This window comes from Pelodiscus sinensis, chromosome 2, assembly GCF_049634645.1.
Source record: "Pelodiscus sinensis isolate JC-2024 chromosome 2, ASM4963464v1, whole genome shotgun sequence".
NCBI lineage: Eukaryota > Metazoa > Chordata > Testudines > Trionychidae > Pelodiscus > Pelodiscus sinensis.
Genome location: NC_134712.1, coordinates 175,292,096 through 175,319,231, shown reverse-complemented (window position 1 = coordinate 175,319,231; position 27,136 = coordinate 175,292,096). Strand labels below are relative to the sequence as shown.

Genomic DNA, 27,136 nt, shown 5'->3' with positions numbered 1-27,136 from the left:
CCATAAGACAGACCTTTATGGGTTGTTCCAGAATGTGGAGGCTGAGCCATGTGTCTTATGACATGCATATCCTAACAGAAAAAGTCAGGTGCACCTGCTTGGTAGGTGTGCTTCTCTATGGCAGAAGAAACATTTAACTACATCCTTTAAGGGGACTTGTCCAGTACAGAATGAATGGGGCTTGAAGCCTGCAGGTTTCAAGTCTGTCATATTAAGGAGCTCTTCAGAAGGGGGGTTAGTCACCCATACCCTATAGATACAGGTCAATATGATCTTAGCAGTTGAAGAGGAAGGTAATCAAATGAGTTCTAAAGAAATTCAGAAGATTTGAAAGAGTTCGATCCAAACGTATGAGTTGAGGGTCAGCCATTCACCACACTTCATTTTGCTGCCATGGGTGGTAAAAATGGACTGGCCATTTCACTCTTAATTCCCTCACATGGGAGCATGGTGAGGATAGTGTGTACATGCAGCCCCAAAAGACACTGCTACTCAAATCTAGTCATGTGCATGGCCACAGTGGGATCCCCCTGAAACATGCTTAAGAACAATAAGGGGGATTTCAATAAAATTGAGAAGTGGTGAATTCAAAAGCAATACAAAACTAATTTACACTGGAATTCACGGCTACATCCTGCTGCTGAAAAAAAATAAAATAAAAAAAGAATAAGCCATACATAAAAGAATAAAGTCCTGAGTTCTAGTAAATGCTAACAAATTTTGGGAACAGATGATGTCTCACTTCAGGGCTTAAATAAATTTGGAATTTGGAGGGAATTTAACTGGGAAGAGGAGGGACCTACATTACCCCACAACTGCCTTAAGAGTAGTTTCTTGCACCTTCCTGCATCCCACACATGATTAGAGACAAGACACTGAATAAGACAGGCCACATGTCTAATCCAGCGTTTCAACTCATTTTCTTCCTAAATAAGTAGTGCAAACATTTAATTGAGGCTGTGAAACATTGTTACTGGTGGTGATGCGGAAGGAAGGAAGAGCCTAGTTTTACTTTCAAGTGTCAATTGACACAGAGTTTGTGAAGCTGATGGTTTTAAAAAAGGAAGCTTTTTCTTCTTACACTGAATGTTTGGCCTAGAAATCAGAAGGACACTAAATATTCAACCCCATGATACTATTTTTACAAAGTAATTTTTCAGAGAAAACTCAAAATAGAAATAAAAAAATACCTGAGAAATTTGAAAAAAGCCTTGCATAGGTAGAGAACCTATGTTTGAGTAACCACTGCTGAGTTTCTTGGATTGTGGCTGAAGGATGAAGTTGCTGTAAGAAACAGGGTTGAAGAAGACAATTTCGGTGTTATATTTTTAGTACAACAAAATTAACTCTGTTACATTACTACAAAAATCCTCTCATTGAGTTCCACTAGAACAAATCAGTAATTAAATCAGTATGCAGCACCTCCATTTTACTGATTATTCAACAATTAGATACAAGTTTTTCATTGTGTAAAGAGGAGCATACAGGAAAACATACTTACATCGCCAGATCCTTGAGATGTTCCATCTCCTTGATGATTTGGGGAAGAAGAATTGCTATGGTAGAGAGGTGGAACAAAAATAATATTACTGATTTTTTTAAAATTAAGAGAATAAAACTATTTAAGCATTACTGATAAAGGTAACCTTCAATTCCCAAAATGATAAAAAATGTCCCTATTTTATGGCAGGTTAAAGACCATTCAGGAATAAACTGGTTTGGTGGAGATATGCTGTAAAAAAGAGGAATATCACAGACTGCAAATCACTTGATTCCTAATCTAATCCCTGCTAGTCAACTGAAAAAGCAGCACCCATAATAAACTCACACATCCAACCATCTATCTTAAAAGGAAGAAATGAATAGTGGTCACAGGATTGAAGAGGTAAGAGAGGTGCTGTCCATCCTCTGATGCACAGGGTCAGTCACAAAAAAGGTAGAGATGCCAGGATCAGCTTTCTGAATACCCTGAAAAAAATTAGTGGTTCTCCTGAATGTTGCATTAGTGACAGTAAATTACACCAATACTTCACATTTAAATAGCATCTTTCACCCCAATTTCTAATATTTTATACATACGTCACCATTGCAGAAGCCTCTGACAGGGAGGGCATCAGTCAACCAGTGCAAAACGTGAGGTACAACAGTAGGCTAACTTCTACTCTTACATCACACTCAGCTTAGATAGGGTCAGTTTTTAAAGTCTAATGTGAAATACAGATACCTGCATGGAGTTCTATTTTGAGGCTTAAAGGATTTGCCAAGAGTATTGAAATATGAACACATTTCTACAAATGAAATATTTAAAACTGCTATTTAGAATACTAAACAATCCTTTCCAGCAAAGCCTATCAGTTTCAGAGCTAATGTGTATTTTTTAAGCTTTTCTTTTCTCTTATTCCCCCCACCCCCCAACCAGCCTGGTCTGAAAGGTAAAATTTGTAATCTGCCCCATCATGGCATCTCCTTCCCATTCACCAGCATAACCATAGATGAATGTTAATATTTCTGTAAGTGCTTCAAATACAGCACCTACTGCCAGTAAGCCACCACTCGAGAGGAAAAAATACAAAGACAAAAGACAGACAATACTTTTAATAACATCAACCTTCCTCTAGGTCTCTCATCCATAGTTGTGTTACATCACTGACTCCTCCTGATTTAAATGGAGGTAAGGTAAATCATTTACCTTCTAACTCAGGAGCAGGCAAAAGGGCCTCCATGGGCTGGATCCGGCCCATCAAACAGGGTGATCCAGCCCCCAGAGGCCAATTAGAGCCTGGGGGTGGGGGAGCATATGAAACTTCCTCCCTGGCAGGACCACGCAGCGCTTTGAAGTGCCATGTGTTCCTCACAGGGCAGGAGGAAACATCACATGCGCCCCTGCCCCCAGGCCCTGATTGGCCTGGGGGCAGGGAGCACACGAAGCCTCCTCCTGCCCTGCCAGGGGCATGGATGCCTATGGCAAGGTGTGGGTGGGGCAGCCCAGAAGCATCCTGTCCCTGTCCCTTCCGAGACTGCTTGGGGACACTTCAAAAAAAATTTTTAAAGTGGCCCCAGGCCAAAAATTATTGCCCACCCCTGTTCTAATTCTTGGTATTTCAATGTGTTATGTCATAGATTAGATTTATTGTAATATCTCCCCCTCCCTTCCCTTACAGAAAAACTGTAGTGGTACAAGCACCTTTATACCAATATAGCCGTCCACACTAGGGGCACAGCTACACAACACAGAAGACTGATGGTGCCACAATTAGTCTTCCCCATGCAATATAGGCCTGCTAGATCAGTGTTTCTTAAACTGTGTTCCATGGCATACCAGTGTGCCACAGAGAAAAACAGAATTCAAAATGGCTGCCCTTAAAGGGGCAGGAGACCTTTTTTGCCTAAATAACTTTCCCCTGACCTTTTTTTGTTTATTTGTTTCCCCTCAGCAAAAAAAATTGTTTGGTGTTCCTCAGTCCTAAAGAGTTTAAGAAACACTGTGCTAGATTGAACTCAAAGGGCGCCCTCATCAGCACCACTACTCCTGCTCCTCATGTTTGCTCCCGTCGGCCTCCTGCTGTGTGGACAGCATGGAAACGTGATGGAAGATACATCAACTCCAGCTACTATGTAATTTAAGTAGCTGGAGTTGCAAGTCTTAATTTGATTTTCCCACTTAATGTAGACCAGCCCTAGGAGAGTTGTGCTGCTGTAGTAACTACACTGGTACAGTTTAAGTGGCCAGACTTTCGTGTAGATAAGGCCTTAGTAAGATACCCCCATTAAATGGAAAAGTATTTGCTATGAACTGTGCTGGGGTCAATACATTAAGTTACCAGCAATGGATACAGAGCAGCGAAAACAGGATTTCTGGGCTGGAATAATAATTTTATAACTGAAAAAACATAATGCCGAAGGTTTCAGAGTTCTGAAAAGTGTTGATCACATTTCCAAATTTCCCTTCCTGTGTACAACTTAATTCTGGGGATTGGTAGTCAAGCTCTCTTATTTATACATGATCTCTCTTCTAATGAAAGGAAAATGCTTTAAGCAATAAGCTTGATTAAAAAAACACCCTCAAATTAAACTACAGAAAATAAACTTACCTGTCTGGGACACTATAGGTATTATGTTGAGCAGAGGTAAAAGTTGGAGTTGGGGTAGGACTGTTGTTTACAAATGCCGTGGGTGCATCAGGCCATGGTGAGCACTGTAGAGAAAACAATTTAACAAGTTTATCTTTAAAATCTTATTATTTTGGCATGTCGTCCTACACAAAGCTGTTTTACTTATTTTCTGTTCCACGAAGGAAATTCCTATTTGTTAACAACTTGATTATTGCCTTCTAACGACAGACTAACAGTAGTGCGGATGGAGCTGATGAAAGGACTGCATAGATTTTTTTTTTAAACAAAATAAAGACATCCAAAGTTCACAAAACAACCCCAGTCAGCAGCAAATTGCTACAAAAGGTTTAGAGATAGATGAAATGAAAGCCAAGACCATGCTAGATATGCCAACACAGGTTTCTGATATATTTGAATTAATGGACAATCATTAAAAAAAAAATCTAAGTTTTAAACAGTTTTTAAAGGTCTTTCTTGTTCCTGAAAAGCAAGAGCTAAACAGTAATTCCCAGAATTTAACAGGAGTCTACATTTCAAACATGAAAATTCAGTGACCTTGAAATCCCTCATATGTTTAATTACAGAAAGGCTCCTTTATTGACTAGAAACCACAATGACATGAGAAAAATCTTATGCTTTCTGCACTTTATTTGGACGTGCTTATTGATACTTTTGTGCTAGAAGTCTGGCTTTCAACTTACCAGCAATAGGTACATCATAAATCCTAAAATTGGTTAATGTTTTTAGAGTCACTGGCTTGGGGCTTCAAAAGCTAGAAAAGTTGGAAATTTCATATAAAATGGACTCATTTTAGATGTAGACTTGTGTTCTTGTAATTTTATTAATACAAAGAACATCACACAGTTAGTGTACTGAGATAGCCAGCACTGGTATACTAAACATCCCTCACTGTTACCAGGTGGTACTCCACCCACTTTACCATATCTATCTGTGTGTGTCAGACTAACAACATTGTAATCTCTTATGGACAAAAGCTCTATTATGTGTGTGTAAGGCACTTAACAAAATGGTGCTTTGATCCCTAAGTGTGAGCTCCAGGCATGACCACAATGCAAACAACAAAACTAACAAGCTGTCTATTACTCTGGCACTATGAGAAAAGTTTAGAGGGTAGAAAGTTTCTGGCAACCCTGAAACAGGACATAGCCAGGATACTATATCCTGCCTGTGCTCTAGGAAGGCAATTTTTTGTATGCACTTACCACTGGGACATTGTTATCCACATTTGCCATTTTAATAAATACTTAAAAATCAGTCTTTTCTACTGAAACTTGGTGACATTTTTTATTAAGTTGATTCTGTTTTGAACTATTTTAATGCAACTTTAGGGGACTTTTTAGTTAAAACTGACAATTATTTTAAATTTGTAACATTTTAGCGTTTACACCAAATCAGAATAACTTGAGACTTTGGACTTATGGAAGTAATATTGTACAGCAGGCTTTTGACTAAAGAGAAATAAAGAAATACTCAGTTCAGTTGGTACAGAGGAGTAATTTCCTATGCAGATTCTCAAAATTATCAACTTTTCAAAGTGGCCAGATATTTGTTAGTCTGATTCTCCTACCCACTTTCAGCCATGCTTTGGCAAAACTACTCCTAATCATTTGGGTATCAGTGAGGAAAAAAGAACTTAACCCACCCTCCATGCCAAGAGACTTCACTGTAAGACAGACGAGAATTACATCTGTCTTACTCCTTTGGTTGCTTTCCTGAAGTGTTATTGTTCAAAAAACCTGAGGTTTTGGATACCATAATTTGTGATGAAATACTATGTGACAACGCTTCCCAATTCTTACCTAGTAAGTACTCTAAACATGGTGTTACAGCATACTTGATTAGCTTAAATTTTCAATGCCCCACACTGAATGAGGAATATATTAACATTAAAAGCCATACATCACTCACTGTGCCACTTTATTTTAAGCCAGGCTGCTGTTACTGTTCACAGTATATTAAAACGAACGAGAAAATGAATCTCAGTCGGTCAGAAGCAAGACAAGGATATTTGTGTCCATTACTTCACAGTAGTTGCCTCTTATCAAACATCTTCTGTTTTACATCAAAGTAGTAAAACAAATTAATATCCCTATTTCAGTTTAATAGTTTCAAACTAAACGTTTTCAACCTGTTAATGATTTAATAGTTTTCACCATTACTTTCTCTAAAGCCTGACTTCAGACCATAGAGTCTCAAATTAACTTCATTTCTCTTTAAATAGCCTTGTTTTGTAGAAATAATTGGTTTGTATCAGAACAGATAAAACATTACATGACCAACAGCAAGATGGATGTAAAGATTGTTATACACATCCAGGATATCTTGCAGAAGAACTAGAAATACTTCCCAACAAGCCACAGTTGCTTTGATCACATCTGCAGTAACTAGAACTTGGAATCCTGAAACAATCCTTCATTATTCTATCTTGTAATATGCAAGACCCAGGTTTCAGCTGCTTGGAAATATATTTACTAGAGCATGCTTTAATTTTTGAGATGCTAAGGTCAAACCAGGCCTGATCGTAGACCCTTAATTTCCTTCACAGGAATATCAGGTATTAAAGAATAAGACTACCAGAAATAAAGCTGCTTGGTTGACAGCATTTCTTTTAAATACAATCTAAATTCCAAAGGCTTTAACAACTAAGCAGCATTACCGAGAACTTTACAAACGGTAAATTTTGGATGTTAATTCTCTGCACATTTCTCCCCAAACAGGAAAAAAAAAATCTGTTACAGTGATCCAGTCTGTGCGAGGAAAGAAAGATCATTAGTCATTTTGAGAGCTTTTCCCTCCCAAGCAGTAGTTTGTTGTAATTCTCTACTGGTTTGTAGTCCAGCAACCAAACCCAACTTCTGCTCCATGTGGTTCATCTCAGTAGCTAAAGATGCTAGTGAAATGTTATGCAATCTGAAAGCTTCAGCAGCTCAGTATTCTAAGAAATGAAGTTGAGACATACACACAGTGAATTACTGGCACCTAATTTTGCAAATGATCGAACTCTCGTGTTCCCTGTTGCCTTTTGCCAAGAACTGTGTAGTGTATTTTCTTTCAAGTGTGATCTATTTGACCATTCATAATGGGGACTTCTAGAAGCCATCTGGAGTATGTTTTTTATTTAATCCCAGCAGTTGCATAGAATGTGACATTAGCATGTTCCGCCTCTCTTATTTTCTCTAGTTGGTTAAATAAGAATCTACTTATTAAAGTATCTTTTATAACAGTCGGCAACATTTTTAAACCAAGGAGCCAAACTACATCAAAATTCCGGACAAGTGGTCAGCAAAGAGCCATATAAGAATGTCCATTTGCATGACTGAAAATATACAAATTAATATTATTGATAACTGGCATAACGATTAATAACAGAATAAGTGAAACATTGTACTCTCAGACTTTATTTAATGGGACTTCTGGTACTGCATCTTTTCACATATTTCTTTGAAGTTTACATCATAAGTGGTCAAAGTCAGCTTCATGCACACATTCAGGCTGTCAATCTTATGGCAGGGGGCTGGGGATGTGGGGGTGCAGGGGCATGAGGGACTCAGGGTTCGGGTGTGTGGGGGGGTGCAGGAATGTTAAGATGCTGTAGCCAGATGGGGGTCGGGGCCTCAATTGGGGGCTTGTTGGCCAGGCTTCATTTTTAAATAAAGTAAAATATTATGCCTGACAAAAGGTTTCAACATAGTCTTTATTTATGGCAGGGGTGGGGAATTTTTTTGGGGTAGGGGGCCATTGAGTTTGGGTGAATGAGAATGGTCATGTGCTTGGTGACTAAGAGTCAGAAGGGAGGGGGGATTAATGCTTTGTGCACTGCCTGTTCTTGAAACAGGCAGCTTCTGTTGGCCAGAAACAGTTAATGGGACTGTACTGGGGGTGGGAGCAGCCATGAGGCACCACACCCCTCTCCCTTCCCTGCTCACAATTTGTGCAAAATAAATGTCCCACAGCCACTTTTCTGAGTGGCATGTAGGGGTGAGGCAAGCACAGGACTTTGCCTGGGGGCTCCCTGCTGTGTCTACAGCTGGATTGTTTTGCCCAGGCCTGCTGTAGCACCTGTGCAGGTTCAACTGCTGCTGGGGGACGCAAGGGCGGCTGGGCTCGAGCTTCAAAAGAGCCATATTTGGCTTGAAAGCCATAGGTTGCCAACCTGTTTTAAAATCTACATTCATTCAAGAGGTCATTCAGCAAAACTGCACTTGTCTGTGTCTGTTCTTGTTTTGATACTGATTATGGCATAAATAAGCTTCTGAACCACTCCAAGGCACCAGTTGTAGGGATCAAAGAATCATAGAACACTAGACCTGGAAGGGATCTCGAGAGGTCATGGACTCCAGTCCCCTGCCCTGATGGTAGGATCCAGTACCATCTAGACCATCCCTGATAGATGTCTCTCTAATCTGCTCTTAAATATCTCCAGGAGATGGAAATTCCACAAGCTCCCCAGGCCATTTATTCCAGTGCTTAACCACCCTGACAGTTAGGAAGCTTTTCCTAATGTCCGACCTAAACCTCCCTTGCTGCAGCTTAAGCTCATTGCTTCTCAGAGACTAAGGAGAACAATTTTTCCTCCCTCCTCCTTGTGACACCACACTCCTTGTGGATACCTGAAAACAGCTAGCATATCCCCTCTCAGTATTCTCCTTTACAAACTAAACAAGCCCAATTCTTAGTCTTCCTTCATAGGTTATGTTCTCCAGACCAGGGGGTCCCAAACTTTTTGACATGGGGACCAGTAAATCCATTCACGAACTTTTGGAGGACTGGTAATGTTCATTTGCATATTCATTAATCAAATGAATATTCAAATAAGTTGTTTCTGGTCCTCCCAAAACCCCCAGTGCGAGCTTTAGCAAAGCTTTTGATATGGTCACCCACAATATTCTTGCCAGCAAGTTAAGGAATATGGATTGGATAAATGGACTGTAAAACAGACAGAAAGCTGGTTAGACCAGGGTTTCCCAAACTTTTTACTTCAGTTGGAACTTTTTTTTCCCCCCAGTACTGCTTTTTGCAGCCCAAAAATATAAACACATAAAAAACAAACTGAGAAAATACCAGACATATAATATGTCTGGTATTTTCTCATTAGGTAAGTTTTATTATTACTAGATGTATCAGTTTGTAGTTTCGAACTGCCTGGCTGGTAAACATGCTCAGGCTGCATGAGTGTGTCTACCAGCCAGACAGTTCATAACTACTCAAGGGGCGTGTGTGTGTGTGTGGGAACAATAGAATCCCCAGGCCGGACTAACTCATGCTTTGTGGGGGGGAGGGAGGAACAGGGGCAGCGTCCCAAGATCTACATATGGCCGGGTCAGTCCCACTCCCCACAGGCCGATTCATTCCTCCCTGCTGTGCCTCTGGCCAGCCCCGCTTCCCCCAACCCCCTCCCAGGTCCCCCCAGCTTCTCCTCCCAATCTCCCTTGGCCAGCCCTGCTGCCCGCATCCAGCCCTCCTTCCAGCAGCCGCTTCTTCTCCCTCCCCCCCGCCCCCATCTTCCCTGGCCTGCTCCCTGCCCCAACCTCGCACCCCCTGGCAGCCCTGCTTCCATCAGCCCCCCAATCTCCCCAGCCTGCCCCGATTCCCCCAGTGCTGTGTCCGGTGGCCAGCTCTCCCCTTCTCCTCACCCCAGAATCCCCTGGCACCTGCACCTTCCCTTAGCCCTGCACCCTCCTGGTACCTCCCCCTTCCCTTACTGCCCCCTTTGCCCTCTTTCCCTGATATCCACCCCCTCAGCACTTTCTGCCCCATCCCCTCCTACCCCTCTGTGCCCTCACACATGACTTGCTCCATCCCCACCTCTCTCATGCCCACCCCTTCTTTCAAGCCTTCGCCCAGCACCTCCTCCTCCAGCCCCCAATAACCTTCTCTTCTCCTCTCCTCTCCCAGCATCAGCCTGTCCCACCTCCCCTTCTGCCCTTTCCCTCATTGTCTGCACTTGGCCCCTTGGCATTTGTCTCTCTCTCCTGCACCCTGTCCCTTGGTGCTTTCCCCCACCCAAACCCCTTCTCCTCCCACCCCTCCCCCCCAAGCCCGTTCCCTACCTTCTGCCTACCACATTGCGGGGCCGGAGGCCACCGGAGCCAGCGTGCCTCGCCACGTGCCTCCCAAGACTTTTAAAATCCCGGGCAGTGATGTCACATCATGCCCGGGCGTCCTCCCCACCCACGTGCAACACCGCACGTTGGCAGCAGGCGGTGTAGGAGCCGCACATGGCGGGGACGCTCTGGGGGTGGGGTGGATGTGCGGGGGGGGGGGGGGGGGGGGGGAAACGCAGCGTGGGAGACCCGTGCCAGGCAAACCCAGGACAGAGACACAGCTCCACATATCGGTGGAGCAGGGCCCCCGGCTCTGTAACTCACCAGCACTTCCGGGTTCAGGGACGCGGGCCTGAATCGGCCTAAGGCTGGCCTTGCAGGCAGCCACCAAGCATGCTGAGGCCCAGTATTTTTTTCCCCGTGGCCCGATACTGGGCCACGGCCCATAGTTTGGGAAACGCTGCTCTAGACCTTTAATCATTCCTGTTGCTCTTTTCTGAACCTTTTCCAATTTCTCCACATCATTCTTGAAATGTGGTGCCCAGAACTGGATACAATACTTAAACTGAGGCCTAATCAGTGGAGAGTAGAGCGGAAGAATGACTTCTCGTGTCCTGCTCAGAACACTCCAGAATCAGGTTTGCTTTTTTTGCAACAGCGTCACACTGTTGACTCATTTAGCTTGTGGTCCACTAGGACCTCTAGATCCCTTTCTGCCATACTCCTTCCTAGACAGTTGCTTCCCATGCTGTATGTGTGAGACTGATTGTTCCATCTTTAATGAAACACTTTGCTTTTGTCCTTATTAAACTTCATCCTATTTACCTCAGACCGTTTTGAATTATGACCCTATCTTCCAAAGCAGTTGTAACCCCTCCCAGCTTGGTATCTGCAAACGTAATAGGAATACTCTCTATGCCAATATCTAAATCGTTGAAGAGGATATTGAACAGAACTGGTCCCAAAACAGACTTCTGCACAACCCCATTTGTTATGCCCTTCCAGTAGGATTGTGAACCGTTAATAACTACTCTCTGAGAACCGTTATCTAGCCAGTTCTGCACCCACCTTACGGTAGCCCCATCTAAGTTATATTTGCCTGGTTTATTGATAATAATATCATGCGAGACTGTATCAAATGCCTTACTAAAGTCTAGGTATACCATGTCCACCGCTTCTCCCTTATCCACAAGACTTCTTATACTATCAAAGAAAGCTATCAGGTTTGACATGATTTGTTCTTTACCTATCACCTTATCTTCCAGGTGTTTGCAGATGAATTTCTTAATTACTTACTTTATTATGTGAACGGGTAACTGATTACCTGGTTAAGCATCACCCTTAATCGATCACAGTTACTGGGTAATGGTTAAAGGGTACCCGGGGAACAGCCCCCCCCCACCTGCAGGCAGCCCCCACCAGACCTCATACCCCCTTGGGCCGGGGCATCCCCCTCTCCCCATCCCCCATACCAGTTAAGCTGTTAACTGGTTAACCAATTAAATTGGATTTTACATCCCTAATCAGATGCACATGAATGTTGCTCTGAGTCCCAGCTAGTGGTCTGAATGTCGGCCTCTTAAATTCACTCCCAGAGGGTATGATATAGCCATAATGGATCAATAACGAAGACAATTCCAAGTGAAGCCCTGTACTTCTCTGATGTATACACATCTTACCATCCCTACTGTGAAGAATAAAGGTGCCACCAATTAAACATCACCCAAACACCCTAAAGTCAGGATTAGGCAATTCAACAGTTTTTCAATGGGCAGCTGCAGAGCTGCCTTCATCCCTGTTACCAGATACTGTATAATCAGCAACACTTGAAAGAATGTTCTGATCTCTATAAACCAAGGGCATCTGAATGGATGGGGAAAGCGTACTCTGTAATGTGCACCCTGAAGGTAGGTTTTCTCTCTCTATCCTTCCTTAGAATATACAACTCAAAGGGATTTTAATACAAACCTACATTGTTTATTTAACCCTTTCACAGATGCATCTTTGGGGCTTCAAGAATGTCAGATGGCTGCTCCACCACAAGGCTAAGAAGCACTAGCATGCTGACCTCCACAACAGTTAAAGTAATAGGAGGAGAGGACTGGCCAGTAGGTGCTTCCCACTGCAGCTGGAGGACACCCCTGAAGTCTTCCAGATTCATCAGTCCTTCACTATCCTAAAGAGTGAGATGATGCATTTGCAGCTTCAGCCATTTTCTAAGTATTTGCTTGTCATTACAGAATTACCTGGGCATTCTGAAATATTATTTAAATTGAAGTTTGCTGAACAGCTTTAGCCAGGAACATGATGAAATAGTTAACCAAGATCTGAAGTCCCAGGCCACTGACCACAAACATATAAGATGAGACTCTTAGGAATGCTTAATTAAGAGGGCACCTTTGGTATTATTCTTGTGATAGCCACATTTCCACTGTTTTGGTGAAAAACTGAGGATTTTCCCAAATGTAACATCTCTATGATATACAAAGTGAAGTTACTAAAAAGAAACCGGCTGCACTGAAGAGACCCTGATGCAGTCCTGTCTGGGCTCAGGATTTCAGAGGGGATACTGCTGTATACCCTTGGGGATCATATATGGATGGAGTTAGTACAGCCTTGGTATAAGAATACTGGAATTCCCTTTTGACTTAGACAACACACTAAGATTCATTTGCAAATGACAAGGAACATGACTCTAGCACTCTGGTTCTCTTCCTTTTTTTTCTCCAAGTGTAGCTCAGACCTTGGACAAAAGGATTAACCTTAAGAAAGCTCCTAGAAGCTCATGCTCAGCTTCTTAAATTCCATAAGCTGAGCTAAGTAATTCCCCAAAAGTTTCTGCTCAAAGAAAACAGAAAGACAGCTCTGGACAAACCCTGACCAAATCCATAATAAAAACAAACAACAAACTCCACAGTAAGCAGTAAGAGATGCTGAAGCCTCAACTGCCACCTGCTCTAAAAGAGAGACAGAGATCTTCCAGACTTTCTCCAAAAAGGGTTATAACTATCTTTTTAAAGATCTAGAATGTGTAAAAAGCCATTTGCACACAGGTGCCCCTGAACACACACTCTTGAACACAGTATGGATGCCTTCTAGTTTATCAGATCCTTTGATTTAGAATGCACGTCACCTGCTTGATCAACATGACTAAATTTACAGAACCCCCCCATAATGGCACGTCAAAGAAAATATAAAAATATAGGGTTCCTATCCCAAATAGCATTTAGTCTAGCATGACCAAACAATTAGAATTTCTATTAATGTAATAAGTTACTTTAAACAGTCAGAGGATGACAAAATTACTGTCCCGGTCATGCTAAATCAGCTATGCTGCACACGGTACACCTTTTTGGCATTTAACTTGAATATAATAAGAGATACTTTAAAAAAAAAACCCAACAACATAAAGAAATACTAGGTACATGCTATGGGGCTCAACAAGGTTTACTATGATAACCTTTAAACAAAGTGGAACCCTCCTATGTGTGTTCTATATTGCATCATTTGGCTTTGTTTCTCCAAAGAAGTGGAAGATAATGCAGTAGTGTGGAGGAAGTAGATAGAATCACATGGAAAAAAAAGACATCCTGCATGTGACCATCTTACTTTGATACCAAGTCTGACTTTCTGCACACATGCAGAGAATAGGTCATGGCAACGCAGAAAGATCCAAAAACTTACGGAACAGAGTGGTAGTTACCAGACATTTTCAGTGGCTGGTGAGAGACTGTTTAGGAAGTTTTCACTGTGGGCCACTCCCCTGGCAGTCATACCCTAGTCACCCTCAGAGAGCTGAACTAATCAGAGATCACTGATTGGGGGTTAAAACAGCAGTTAAAAGCAGGCCCCTGGACTCAACAGATGACTGATGGAACCAAGAGACTGTTTGCTGTGATGGCTGGGTCCCAAACCCTATGCAACTTTGCATACAGGATGCAAATTTCTGTTTCCCCACAACTGAGAGCATCTGGCAGTTATTAATCCGAGGCTTAGAATGTTGTAGGGTTGCCAGCTGTTCAGTACTGACCCGCACAGTTGGTATTTTCGCCTCCTGTCTGGTAAAAGCATTCAGAAAATACTGGACACCTAAAATGTCCAGTATTTTCTGATTTCTTTTTCCCCTGCCAGGAGGCAAAAATACCAGACTGTCTGGGTCAATACCGGACACCTGGCAACCCTACCTGGTTCTGCAGGGAAGCTGTCTGGTCTGAAGCAGGGAGACAATATGGCCACTGGCTGCCTGTTAGGAGAGGCAGAGCCCAGCCCCTGTTCTTAAAGGGGCCATGCTGGGTTTTATTTTTTGGTTGCTTAATAACTCTCGGGTCCTTTTTTTTTTTGCTCAACAACTTTGGTCTCTCTTCCTCTCCTCCCCCCCCCCCCCGAATTTTTTTTGGGGGGGGGGTATTTTTGGTTAAACCATCTGGCAACCCTAGAATGTTGCTAGCTGTGAAGCCCCACAATATTTGCCAACAAGGTTCTTGAGTATTTAAAGGACTAACATGCTGCCATTTCTCAAGTTTAGAAGAGTCCTGGTGACACACTATGGTGACTCTCTAAAGAATGAGAAAGCAACTTTTTGATAGGTGCACTATAGTGCACCAAAAAATTATATTAAAATCTTATATTTGATTGTAACAAACAAAAGGGGGAAGTCTGCATAAGGAACATCAGCAGATTTACTGTTTAGTAGCTTTTATTTAAAGGTTATTCATAGCACTTCAATTACTATTTACCACATTTTATGCTATTTATAAGTGGTGTGTGCATTAAAAGTGTTTTACTAAGAAAAATGTATGTCTCTCTCTCTGACACTGACAAGAAACTATTAGCATTCATTTATCAAGGCTTATATCAAATATCCCACCCTGACTTAAGGCAGAACTCTAGCCTGTGCTTCTGTAAAGAGTTAAACTGAGATGAAGTATATTAGAAACAATGTTGCTTGAGTTGCCACCCATTACATAAATACCATCAAAAAGTTAAGTACTATAAACTCAAGTTTTTGTATTCTAATTTTCTATTTTAATTACCATATACACTCGAACATAAGCCCCTTTGATTATAAGCCAATCCCCCAAACTTAAGAGAAAAAATGGTAAAAAGTCACTGACCCATTTATAAGCCAACTCCAGAGTGCAGACTTCCAGTCTCAGCTCATCAGTGCCAGCTGCAGCCATGGACCCTCTCAGCTCCTATTGTCTGCTATTCGCTATTTCCAGCCAGTGGGAGCTAAGAGGCTCTGTGCCGGCAGCAAGTCCTTCAGCTCGCGTTTCTTTCTGAGCCACGGGAAGAACCCTTTCATAAGCTGACCCACACTCTTCACAGTGGGATTTTTTTCCAAAAAAAGTCACCTTATGAATGAGTATATGCAGTAACTTTCATTTAAAAAATATTAAGCTCTGTGCAGTATGAGCTTTACACTTGCAAAAACCTAATATTCAGCATATTATAAACTTCACATTTGCAAAGATTATAAAGTTTGACAATGATGGCTCATAGCATGCAGCCCTTTCATCACTGAAAGCCTTCAGCTTGTGGTTCTACAGGGTCTCTCCAGATAGCCAGGACACGAATTGCAGGATTAATGCAACAACAGTCTCCTGCATTTACAATTCCTCACTACAAGGGAAGAAAGAGGGCAGTGAATGAACATAAGAACGGCCAAACTGGGTCAGACTAAAAGTCCATCTTAGCCAAGTATCCTATTTTCTGACAGTGGCCAATGGCAGATACCCCAGAGACAGTGAAAAGAAACAGGTAATCATCTATTGATCCCTCTCCTGACGTCCATTTCCAACCCCTGACAGATAGAGGCTAGGGTCACCATTCCTACCCATTTTGGCTTAAAGTAAAGTATTGATGGACCTATCCTCCATACATCTATCTACAGTAAACTTCCAATAATACGGCACCTTTAGGACCCAGGGGGTGCCGGATTATCAGATATGCCGGACTATCAGAAGGGGGGGGGGGGGGGGCTATGAAGGGTCTGGGGTGGGGTAGGGGGAAATGCCACCCCAGACTCCTCATAGCCCCCCCCCCCCCCCCCCCCCCGATAGTCTGGCTCTGCCCCAGGCATCCCCGATTCAGCTGCTGCTGGTCAGTTTCAGCAGCGGCTGAATCGGGGACACCTGGGACAGAGCAGCCGGGGTGCTCCCGCAGCGCTGAGGGGCAGCGCTGCAGGACCAACCCGGCAGCACCCCAGCTGCTCTCCCCCCGGCTTCCCCGATTCAGCTGCTGGTCAGTTTCAGCAGTAGCTGAATCGGGGAAGCTGGGTGGAGAGCAGCTCCAATTGTTCGGCTGCCTGGAGCACTTCCGGGTTCCTGATGGTGCCGGACCATCAGGAGTACTGGAGCATTGGATGCCGGACTAATGGAGTTTCACTGTAGTTCTTTTTTTGAACCCTGTTAAAGTCCTTGCCTTCATAACATCCTCTGGCAAGAAGTTCCACAGGTTGACCGTGCACTGAGTGAAGAAATACTTCCTTGTATTTGTTTTAAACCTATTAATTTCATTTGGTGACCCCTGGTTCTTAAATTATGGGAACAAGTAATAATTTTTCCTTATTCACTTTCTCCATACCTGTCATTTTATAGACCTCTATCATATCCCCCACTAGTCTCCTCTTTTCTAAGGTGAAAGAAAAATCCCAATCTTTTAAATCCATCTTCATATGGCACCCATTTCAAACCCCTAATCATTTTTGTTGCCCCTGTCTGAACCTTTTCCAATGAAAATATATCTTTTTTGAGATGAGATGACTACATCTGTACACAGTATTCAAGAGGTGAGCATGTCACAGATTAATAGAGGAGGTAAACTATTCGCTGTCTTATTCTCTATCCCTTTTTAAATAATTCCTAACATTCATTTTGCTTTTTTGATTGCTCTGCACATTGAGTGGATGTTTTCAGAGAACTATCCACAATAACACCAAAATCTCTCGAGTGGTTTCAGCTAAATTAGTCCCCATCATTTTGTATGTGTAGTTGGGATTATTTTTTCCAATGTGCATTACTTGGTATTTATCAACATTAAAATTAATTTGCCATTTTGTTGCTCAGTTACCTATAAAAAGTGCCTGGTCTATTTTTGCCAAATCTAATAGAATTTCTACCTTCCTCTAGAACAGTGGTTCCCAACCTTTTCCAGATGGGTAACCATTTTGACAATTCAGCAAGACTTGACCCAGGACAATTCAAAAAATGTGTGAATGGCTCCTTAAGAGCCACCTGGGGAGACACCTGGTGACCATTTTGAAATGTAATGGCGACCCATATTTGGGTCCTTACCCATAGGTTGGGAAACCCTGCTTTAGAGACTAAGCTCTGCTTTTCCAGCACTTCAGTGGGAAGAAAACTGGAGAGCTCCTTCCCACAGGATGGCATCTGCCTGACAACTACCAGCAGAAATATCCATTTAGCAGGAGACCAAATCTAAGCAGATTCACTAAGCATAGGGAGAAAAACTGCTGCGGGTGATTGTCAGCCAGATGCCATTCCGTGGGAAGTAACTCACCAGTTTCCATATCTCAGAATACCCAATTAAGGAATAAATGAAAAAAGAAGTTAAAAAACAAACATGCAAAGTCTAGCCTCACCATCTAGAACAGCTGCCTCTATCTAATTAGAAATGTTAATTAGGCATATAAAGTCTCATTTAATCCGTTAACCAGTTAAATGTTATGTTTAACCAGTTATCCGATTAAGCAGGATCCCATGGGTAAGTAGGCCGCAGGCAGGGACGGCTCTTCAGAGCTGCTGGTTAACCAGTTACTTGTAAGCATCGCTTGATAAGAGTAATGCTTACTGTGTAACAGGTTAACCAGTCACCTGTTCCCATTTCTAACCTTCACATGCTTTAGATGAGACGTGTCCCGTTGAGCACTGATTTTTTCCCCTCCCCCCATTGTATATGTCTGCTGATGGACAGCCTGCCCAGCAACAAAAGAATGTCTGGGTTGACAACAGATACTGTAGAAGGAATATAACAGCTTCAACTATGGAACGAGTTATTCCAGGTTGCCAGTATTATACTAAGAATAGCATTAGGTAATTCCAGACAGCCCAGTGTTTAGTACATCTAGTAAAACTAAGTTTCCAAAGAATTCAGCCCACTCTCTCTAATGCTTGTTTGGTATTGTGCCTCAGTTGTGTGTGGCATTTCATAAAGAACGAACAGGTCCCTTCCCTTGACAAATGAACGAGCTGAACTTGGAATAGCGTACAAAGGGATTAATTTGTGAAGGGGAACGCTGATGCACAGAAGTGATTTAGAGGAAGAGGTGTCCAGAAAATATGAACTAGGGATGTTAACTGAATAGTCCTTTAACAGCATAAAATATTATCAGTTACACAACTATTCGATAGTGCCCAGGAACGGGGCTGGCAGCCAGTGCACACCATCCCCACTCCCGGGGAGTCCCTTGCCATGCTGCGCTGCTGCCTCTCTATCAGCGGTGGCTGGGGGAGCCAATCCGAGAGGGGAGCCAGTTAAAAAACCTGCTCCCCTCGCAAACAGGTTGCCTGCCACCCCATGCTGCTGCCACAAAGCAGCCTCTGTCCATGGGGAGCTTCGACCCCCCTGTGGACAGGGGCTGCTGCTGTGAAGAAGTCTCTGCCCACGGCAGGCCCAGGCTAACTGGGGACCAAGGCTGCTCCAAGGCATAGGGGCACTTGGGCCTGCAGTGGAGAGAGGCTGCTTTGTGGCAGCCTCCACTACCCCCTGCTGCTGCCTCTGACAGGTACAGTGGAGCTGGTGCTGGGGTGAACTGGCTTTTAAGTTCACTTAAAACTACCTGCTGCCTCCGATACAGAGGTATAGCCTAGGCTTATCGGCTAATCGTATTGTCATGTACATGTAGACATCCCTAATATGAACAAAACCTGCTGGTTCAGTGGATTAAGTCAAATCACTTTCACTGATGGACATTAATATATGACCAAATTCACTAACAGATCGATGCAGGATCATAACTTGCCCCAAAATTTGCTAAAATCTACCTTAAGTAATGAATATTTTTGGATATCTTTATCATTCACCATGTCAACTTAAACATCTAAAAGGTTAGAACTTGACAGGGAAAGCATACAATATATATTTGCTTCTTTTACGCAGACACAGGATTAAATAAGATGGTCCGCATGCTGTGAGAAAAATAGTGCTCATTAACATTAAGTCTCACTGTATCTGACAGAAGCAAAAGGAGAACAAGATGCATATGGCCAGAGGAAACAAAGTATTATTACTATAATCAAACTCTCCAACAATACATGGGGCTTTAAAAGTACAAAGGTATACGGAAACCTACATTAAACACGTGGATAATATGGGATAAAACATACATGCTTTAACTAAATGTTGCTATTATCTTCATTTTCAGGGATTACATATATATAAAGAAAGCAAATAGCTTTTAAAAAACATCTAGCTATTTCAATAAAGGAAATGCACGTGTAAACTGAAAATTCTTGTTTTTTAAAAGAATCACGCAGTCCCTTTGCAACAATTTGTCTTAAGTGTTAGATTTAGGAAGCATTCCTCACTGAAGCAGAATAATTGGTGTAAACAAGAGTGAATGAAATTAAGCCAAGGCAGTCAAAATGTGTTTTTATTTTTCATCATGGAAGTTTCTCCTATATCTAACACTGCACAAGGTATCTTGCACAATGAAAAGGTAAGCAGAAGTCCCTTACAGTGCCTCGCTTTGCCAGAGAATCACCGTAGTCTGCTGGCAAAGTCCGCTTGCTGGACTTTTTCTGCTCATGTTCAACTGCATCTTCAATTATAGGCTCAAGCCTCATCTGGACAAACACCAAAGATTTGGATCAATTTCTTTTCGTTATACAGTGAGGAAAGATCTAAAAGCCTTTTAAAAACTTTTGCCATCTTTAGAAAACTATACGGAACTCACTGGTGTTTAAAAGAAAAAGAAAATACCCAGTGAAGCTCTAGCCATAAACTCAGTCTCTAAAAATATGGTTTTGAGCTCAAATTGACAGGTATAATTAAATCCTAAACCCCAGTTTGTGTATTTTTAGCTGCAAGGTTTTTAGATCTGTACCTGAGACTTGTTTTAGAATTCAGCACAAACAGTGCTCTCCCCAAGGGTATTTGAGTGCAAATATCTATTATATATCCATGTGAAATTTACTCAGAATCTTAAAGGCCACTGATGTTTTTCTTTGAGACAAGTTTGTTACAATAAAAAGCCTACCTTTGTGTCTGTTTATACTGTAACAGTCCCCCACCCCTTTTCAGAATATAATTTATTTACTGCTAATATTTGTATATTGTCTCTAGATCATTTTTCTTCATAAATATGTGGAGTAGGTCCTTTGTATTACCTCTGAAAGAATTGTGGTATCATATGAAGGTTGATACTTTTCTTTTTCATGTGCAGTTCGCTTCTCCATCTTTTCTCTGTCTGTTTTCTGTTTCCTGTCTGCTCCTTTTGGCTAAAAATGAATAGGTACATGAACAAACAGATAGAAAGCAGTTTTAACAATTGAAATATAGGTCTGAAATCAGCCAATATCATGTAAACCCTTTATCTAGGTCTAAAAAATTTACTGGGGACCATTATTACCTTAAAAACTTTGATTTGGCAGCTAGCTGAATGCAAATGATCCGTGTAGTCTCCATTTTCAGTCTGCTTAAAAGTGTCAACCTGAATCCTAAAAGGAACTCCTTTTTCACCTCCATGTTTACGTGGGGTAAATTCAGTGCTGATGCAATGTACCTGAAAAACAAAATGAAGCTGTACTCCATTCTGAGCATATTCTTAATACTTCTGCCACTACCATTATTATATAAATGTCTCCAACAGGCTAGGCAACAATTTACGGCTTATTCAGGAAATTAAACTGGAAATCCAAGGCAGGCAAAACCAAACACCTGTATCTTTGCCAGCCCCACAGGCTTTGGAAGACACTGAATAGGGAAAAGTCTAAACCTATCAATACATCACTTGTAAACTCTCCTGTATCTTTCACAAAATTAAAGAACCACATCAAGTACAACTAAAAAGTCCTTATCAAAATCTCATACTTTTGAATAGCAGAACAGCTACATTAATCATAATGAATACATTTAATTTTTTCCAGGTACTAGTGCCCAGAGGTACAAGTCAGCTAGCCTGAACAGCAGGATATTTTAATATAATACCTTGAAATTTCTATCAAAACCATTTACTAGAATGATTTTCAAATCTGATTTAAGGCTGGGATTTAAAAAAAAAAAAAAAAAAAAAAAAAGAGGCTAATGGAGGTAGGCACCCGAATAGCAGTGGATTTGATACCTAATGTTCTACAGCTTTTTTGAAAATACTAGAATAAAGGCAGGGGTTTTATGAGACATACGAGTACCATCCAGTAAAAAGGTACAAAAAGAATGCACTTTATCAGGAAACAATACAACAGTCACAATATTGTAGGGCATCAAATAGTAAATAAATCACTAATGCCTCCATACTAGGCACTCTTACCTTCCATACAGTAAGAGTCAAATAAGCTTTTCTTTGTGTCACTAGCACATTCTACAAGGATGACAACATAACTGTACGAACACAATTAAATAGATGGCTCATTACACACTCTACTCCCTTCCATGGAAACCTGATACAGAGAGCTTATGCGCAAATAAATCGGTCAGTCTTTAAGGTGCCACAGGCCTCCTTGTTGGTTTTGCAGATACTAACACTGCTACCATGCTGATAATTGTAATAATTGTGCTACTCCTTGACAAAAGGAAGAATTATTACTGTTAGGGTACAGTGTACATTATTTACTGCCAATCTGGAAATAATCTACCTAGGCTAGCAGGCTAAGGAACATTGCTAACTCTCACTTGGCACTTCCCCCCCATACTAATGGGTTTGAGACAATTTTCCAGAAGGAAGACTATAACATAATATAGAAGATTCTAACCAAAGCACTCCTATGCAGGGAAAAAAATACTTAGGAAAAAATACTAACTTGAATATAAGAAACAGTCTTTCAAGAAATTAACATCTTATCAATTAGGTAAGAGAACTGAAAATCTATTTTGAAATCTAGTGATTTCAAATGCTTTCTATTAGTAAGGCAGGTCCAGTCTTATTTCTGTCCTCATACTAGGGGTCCTCATGGAATGCATTTTTAAGAGATTAGACCCTATTAACCAGAACTGAAGTAATGGAACAAGTGATGCTTACAAAAACTGCTTTGAAATTATACATCCCTAAATACTTATCTATAAAAGATGTACGAGTTAATCATTAATTTTCATTTAAAAAAAAAGAGTCAATTTATTGATCTGTTTTATAAAGCTGCTTCTGTTTTAAGCTATGTTTAAAAACACCTCATACCCAGATGAAAAAAAAAAATCAATATCACCCACAGCACATACAGTTGAACGGATCTAAGTTTCCAAAATTAATGGGACTTAATAGGATTTTGCTTTTTATTAGAATAATCATATAGGAAACAATTATATAGCACAACTTATCACATTCATGACCAAAGAGCAAATCCATACACATCCAGTGAAGAAAAATTTCAAACCTGAATGAAGGCAGATGTACGCTTTGCAGGATCCCACAGAAATTCAACTGCATTGAGCTGGCTTGGATTAGTCTTTATATCAATGACGCCAACAGACATCGGAATATCTACATAAAAATGAAAGTGTGTGTGTTATAGGAACATCTTACACAAAGGACTTGAATTATTTGTTTTGAACAGAACCCCATTAATCTTCAAACTCAGCTACAGTAAATTGTACTGTGAATCACTATATAAGGGACGACAAACTTAGATCCATTCACAAGAGTAGTAGTCTGATAAAGACAGAGATATGTACTTAATTTCTGGGGAATAATTTGAGGTGGTCATCAGTTTTACTGCATGTCATACAAAATTTCAATAATGAAAGTTTTTACAGCATTACCAATAAAGATGTTTGTCTTGTATTCCTGATTACCAGAACACATTTTGCTCTCAAAGGACAAAAAAAGGCATAACTGAATTATTTAGTGTTTTGCTGTTGTTTCTTGTAATGTTAGGTGAAAGCAGTTATGGGTATTTATGGAAAATTAAAAATGTAACATGGTTGTAAACATCTATATAAAACTCTCAAGTACCCTAACAGAACAAGCAGAATATGGACATTGGTATGTACACTTTTGGTCTCCCCGCTATTGACATATGAATTGACATGATTCATATAAAGACTGTCTCCCGTTTTAACTCTACACAGAGTAAGGTAACTAGTAGATGTACCTAAATCAAGAAGTCTGTCCCCAGGGCGATTCCACTTCCAGCCTTCTAGCTGTTGGTGCTCTGTGTATTGCAACCTTCTATCATGGAACACAACTCTTATTATACTCTAGTCAAAGAGGAAAAAAAATAGATAAAAATTAGAATTTGAATAAGTACACATTCAAGAGGACATTAAAGATAAAGTATTACAAATATTCTGAAATGCATAAATACCACACACTTAGAACACAATCAATGGGAAGTACTTAATCCACTTATTTAGTATACAGTCTGGGGCTGTAAGGGAGTAGTCGAGTCAAGTACTCGACTACTCTACTTGCTTCCCCCTCCCCTACCACCCATATTCAGTGCGGTGTGGAAGGGAAAAGTCTGGGACTGGCAAGGACCTGGGATGAGCCAGCTACTCTGGGGACAGCTCAGCCGCTGCTCCACTCTCTGCCTGTCCCACACACTGAGCTGGTACCATTCTCCTGGTAGTCCCGCTCACACACAGCAGGAAGGGAAGAGGTCGCCTGACACTGGGCTGGGAGCCAAAGACTAAAGCCCAGGCAGGTGCAGCGCAATGGCTCGGCTAGCTGAGTGCTCCCAGGCTGGTCTTGGGTAGATGCGGACTGGCCGGGCTGGGGGTGCTCTATGGGCAGGTCTCCTGTCACAAACTGGGCCGATGCCGCTGGCAGTGCTGCGTGGAGCCCTCGACTGGGCAGGTGGGATTAACGCCTCTGCCTGGGCTGGGTGCTCAGGGAGCCTGTCCATATCTCTCGGGCACCTAGGAGGCTCTGGCAGCCAAGATGGTGTGGCTGGGCTCTCTGTTTGGCTGGAGTGAGCCCAGGATGGACGCTGAATGCTGCACACTCACAGCAGGAGGCCGCTGGGCTCACGGGCAAGGACCAGAGTGCACCCATCTCTGGGGCTTTGTCCTGGGTGGGTGCTGTGTGGCTCAGTCCGGGTGCACGGCAGCCTGAGGGGCAGAGCAGGGCAAGTGGCCGAGGACTGAGCAGGGTTCACGTGGTGTGGGCACATCTCCTCTGTCTACCCGCCCTGGCCAGGCTCTGCCCGTCTCCTGCCAGGCTCGTGAGGAGCCTGGGTGCTGCTACCCAGCGTGTTGGGCAACCAGTGTGCAGCCCCCACCCCAAAGTGGCTTTAGCTTTGCTCTGGTGAAGCTGAGGACACAAATAGGCAGGTCAAACGCCCCTCTGCTGACTCAGCATTGCCTTCCCCGGGCCCAGCCAGCCTGCCTGGGGTTGCCACGGCCCTCTGGCTTCCTCTCCTGACTCCAGGATATGCGTGGCGGGCAGACACTCGCTGAGGTTTCCCCAAGCTGCCAGGGCCTTAGGGGAAGACGGGAGAGGGAGTGATTAAATGAGATGCACTGAGCCATGTTCCAAATCAAACCCACCCGTGGGCTGCCCCTTGTCAGGCTTGCTCAGCACGTTTCGCTGGCACTTGGGGCTGGCCACGATAAGGGGGTACTGAATCCAGGAGCTACCTCTGCTGCAGCTCTGCAGTTTAAATGTAATTAAGAGATGGGTGCCTCTCTCTCTGCCCATTTATGTGAACATGCACAGCAACAGGTAAAATTACTATACTATACAGAGGGAGATACAGAAACTGGCAGTTCACAAAGGGTTGCCAAATAGGGATGTAATAGTCTAGTCAATTAACCTATAAGCAAAAGCTTATAGGTTAATGCTATAGACTACACACATTTCCCTCCCCCACCACGTTTTTAGCAGGCTGCCAGCAGCCCATCTCAGTCCTGACTCACACCAGGTCCAGGACCTACCCCTGCTGCAGCTGCTCTGCATTTAAAGTGTATTAGGAGCCAGTCGGGCAGCAGCCCAACTCAGTTCCAGCTCACACTGGGTCTAGGAGCTCAAACACCCCCTAGAGAAGGGCTACTGTCACCCTGCACTGCTTCCTCTTTATCTGAGGCAGCAGCACTGGACAACAGGCTACCAGTCCGCAAGGGGAGCTGGTTTTCAAATTGGCCATTGTAAGCTCCGGCCTGGCGCCCTACACTGCTGCCTCTGACACAGATGTAGTAGTGTGGAGTGACAGAGTGCTCCTCGGGAGTGAGGCCAGAGCACACTGGCTGCCAGCCCTGCCCCAGGGACTATTTAATAGTCGATTAACTGATAAGAACTCATGAGGTTAATTGACTATTCAATTAACCAACATTTAACATCCTTAGTTGCCAAATGGACAAAGCTTTCAAATACTGTGCTTTGGCTTTATCCATATTCTTGCCATTAACCTACTGTAGCTTTCAGCATGAAAACAAGTTGAAAAAACAAAAGGTAAACATTACTTCTCAAATTAAATTGTTAAGCTTATTGGGAACCTGAAATATCTGTAGCAGTTTTCTTCAATGCAAAAATATCCCACTGTAGAAAATATTTCATAACCAACAAGTATTTCAGTGTCTAAACAGAAAACGTTTCAGATTAAAAGCAGTAAATTTAGCAGTTTGACTTGCAAAGTAACCCTGATCTCAAATATTCATCTAAACGTTAGTCACGATACGTGTATTTAACCAGTAAAAACAACAAATACCTCTCAACAGCCGTGGGTTCCCATCAGCAGGGCTCGACAATTTAGGTAATCTACTCACCATGGGCGAGTAGATTATAGCCCGGCACGGCACCGCAGCACGATCAGCACATGCGCAGCATGCTGAACTGCGTGGCTGGCGAGCATGGCTCGCCGCTGCTTGGCCAGCCCTGCCCATCGGGTACACTGAAATGCTACTTAAAGCCCCAATGGAAAAAGATGGCAGAAATCTGCAACTTGTGTCACAACAGGAGAGGAACAACACAAATAATGACAGTGTTTCAGATCAAAGGTCCACAAATCCAGCAATGTGATGCTCACATCAAATACTCGTTGCTGGAAGTATCACAGAATAAGTTCCCTGTCTGAATAACTAAGCAAAAGCAAACTGTAAGACTATACTTGCCAACTAAGTTCTCAAATGCACAGTCATCACTGGAAGACAAAAAAAGTTACCGATATGACAACTCCCTCTCATTCAGAGCACTAACAACAGAGTGTATATTTTAATTTCTCCAAGGTGTCCTTCAGGTTCTTAGGAAAAAAAAACAACCACCACCAAACAAATAATCTATGAGCATTTGTCTGGCAACCTAAAAATAGGAGTGTACACAGAAAAAAATTGGTTAGCACTATTGATAAGTCTGGGAGTCTCAGGATATGGGATTTTTGCCCAGCAACCACTGGTGTGACCGTCAGCAAGACACTTAGGATTTGCTTTTCTAAGGTGATCAGTACTCACAGCTACCCCTGGCTGGAAGCAGCCGCTTCCTGTCTCCTAGCTAGAGCACAGACAGGAAAGGATTAAACCCCCAAGATACACATTGTGCACTAGGGCCCACCGAACCGGACTACAGCGAATCCACCCAGAAAGGTGGCTCAGCAGGGGAGGGTGCCTAAAGGATGATGCATGCCTGCACTCCCTGGCAGCAGATGAAGAGGGTGCTAAGCTCCTGCAGGACTGGAGTGCAAACAAGCTGGAAATCACTTCTCCCTTTCCCTACCATACCAGAGTTTAGGTGCAGATGTGAGAAGCTACTCCGTGCCAGCATTGTGCGAGGCTCTTCTTGGCCAGCATCCTGGCCAGAGGGTCTTTGGTTTTTCCAGGGTGCTAGCCCAGCCAGAGGAAGGATGGAGCCTGCTGGGA

The 27,136-nt window shown here is 42.6% G+C and overlaps 2 protein-coding genes across 7 annotated transcripts in view; one reads left to right on the top strand and one right to left on the bottom strand.

The window, feature by feature from the left end:
* FBXL2 (F-box and leucine rich repeat protein 2) overlaps nt 1–16,128 on the top strand; it is a 108,569-nt gene extending 92,441 nt beyond the window's left edge. For 2 of the 4 annotated variants that reach the window (XR_012901888.1, XM_075921837.1), the window contains exon 16: nt 12,174–16,128. The gene's annotated coding sequence lies outside the window, so the exon portion shown is untranslated. Of the gene's footprint in view, nt 1–1,690; nt 4,098–12,173 lie in introns of those variants that run through there. The other 2 variants (XR_012901889.1, XM_075921838.1) reach the window with 1 other exon arrangement.
* Nucleotides 1–27,136, bottom strand: part of UBP1 (upstream binding protein 1) — a 55,965-nt gene that overhangs the window by 12,408 nt on the left and 16,421 nt on the right. For 2 of the 3 annotated variants that reach the window (XR_331971.3, XM_006121750.3), the window contains exons 4-11: nt 23,440–23,545; nt 22,723–22,829; nt 20,769–20,921; nt 20,527–20,637; nt 19,876–19,983; nt 4,092–4,195; nt 1,502–1,556; nt 1,191–1,284 (exon numbers count right to left, since the gene is read on the bottom strand). Coding sequence is in view for 2 of the 3 variants with exons in the window: in XM_006121750.3 (XP_006121812.1) it covers nt 1,191–1,284; nt 1,502–1,556; nt 4,092–4,195; nt 19,876–19,983; nt 20,527–20,637; nt 20,769–20,921; nt 22,723–22,829; nt 23,440–23,545 (838 nt within the window). In the remaining variant the exon portion in view is untranslated. The remainder of the gene's footprint in view (nt 1–1,190; nt 1,285–1,501; nt 1,557–4,091; nt 4,196–19,875; nt 19,984–20,526; nt 20,638–20,768; nt 20,922–22,722; nt 22,830–23,439; nt 23,546–27,136) is intronic. The other variant, XM_006121751.3, reaches the window with a different exon arrangement.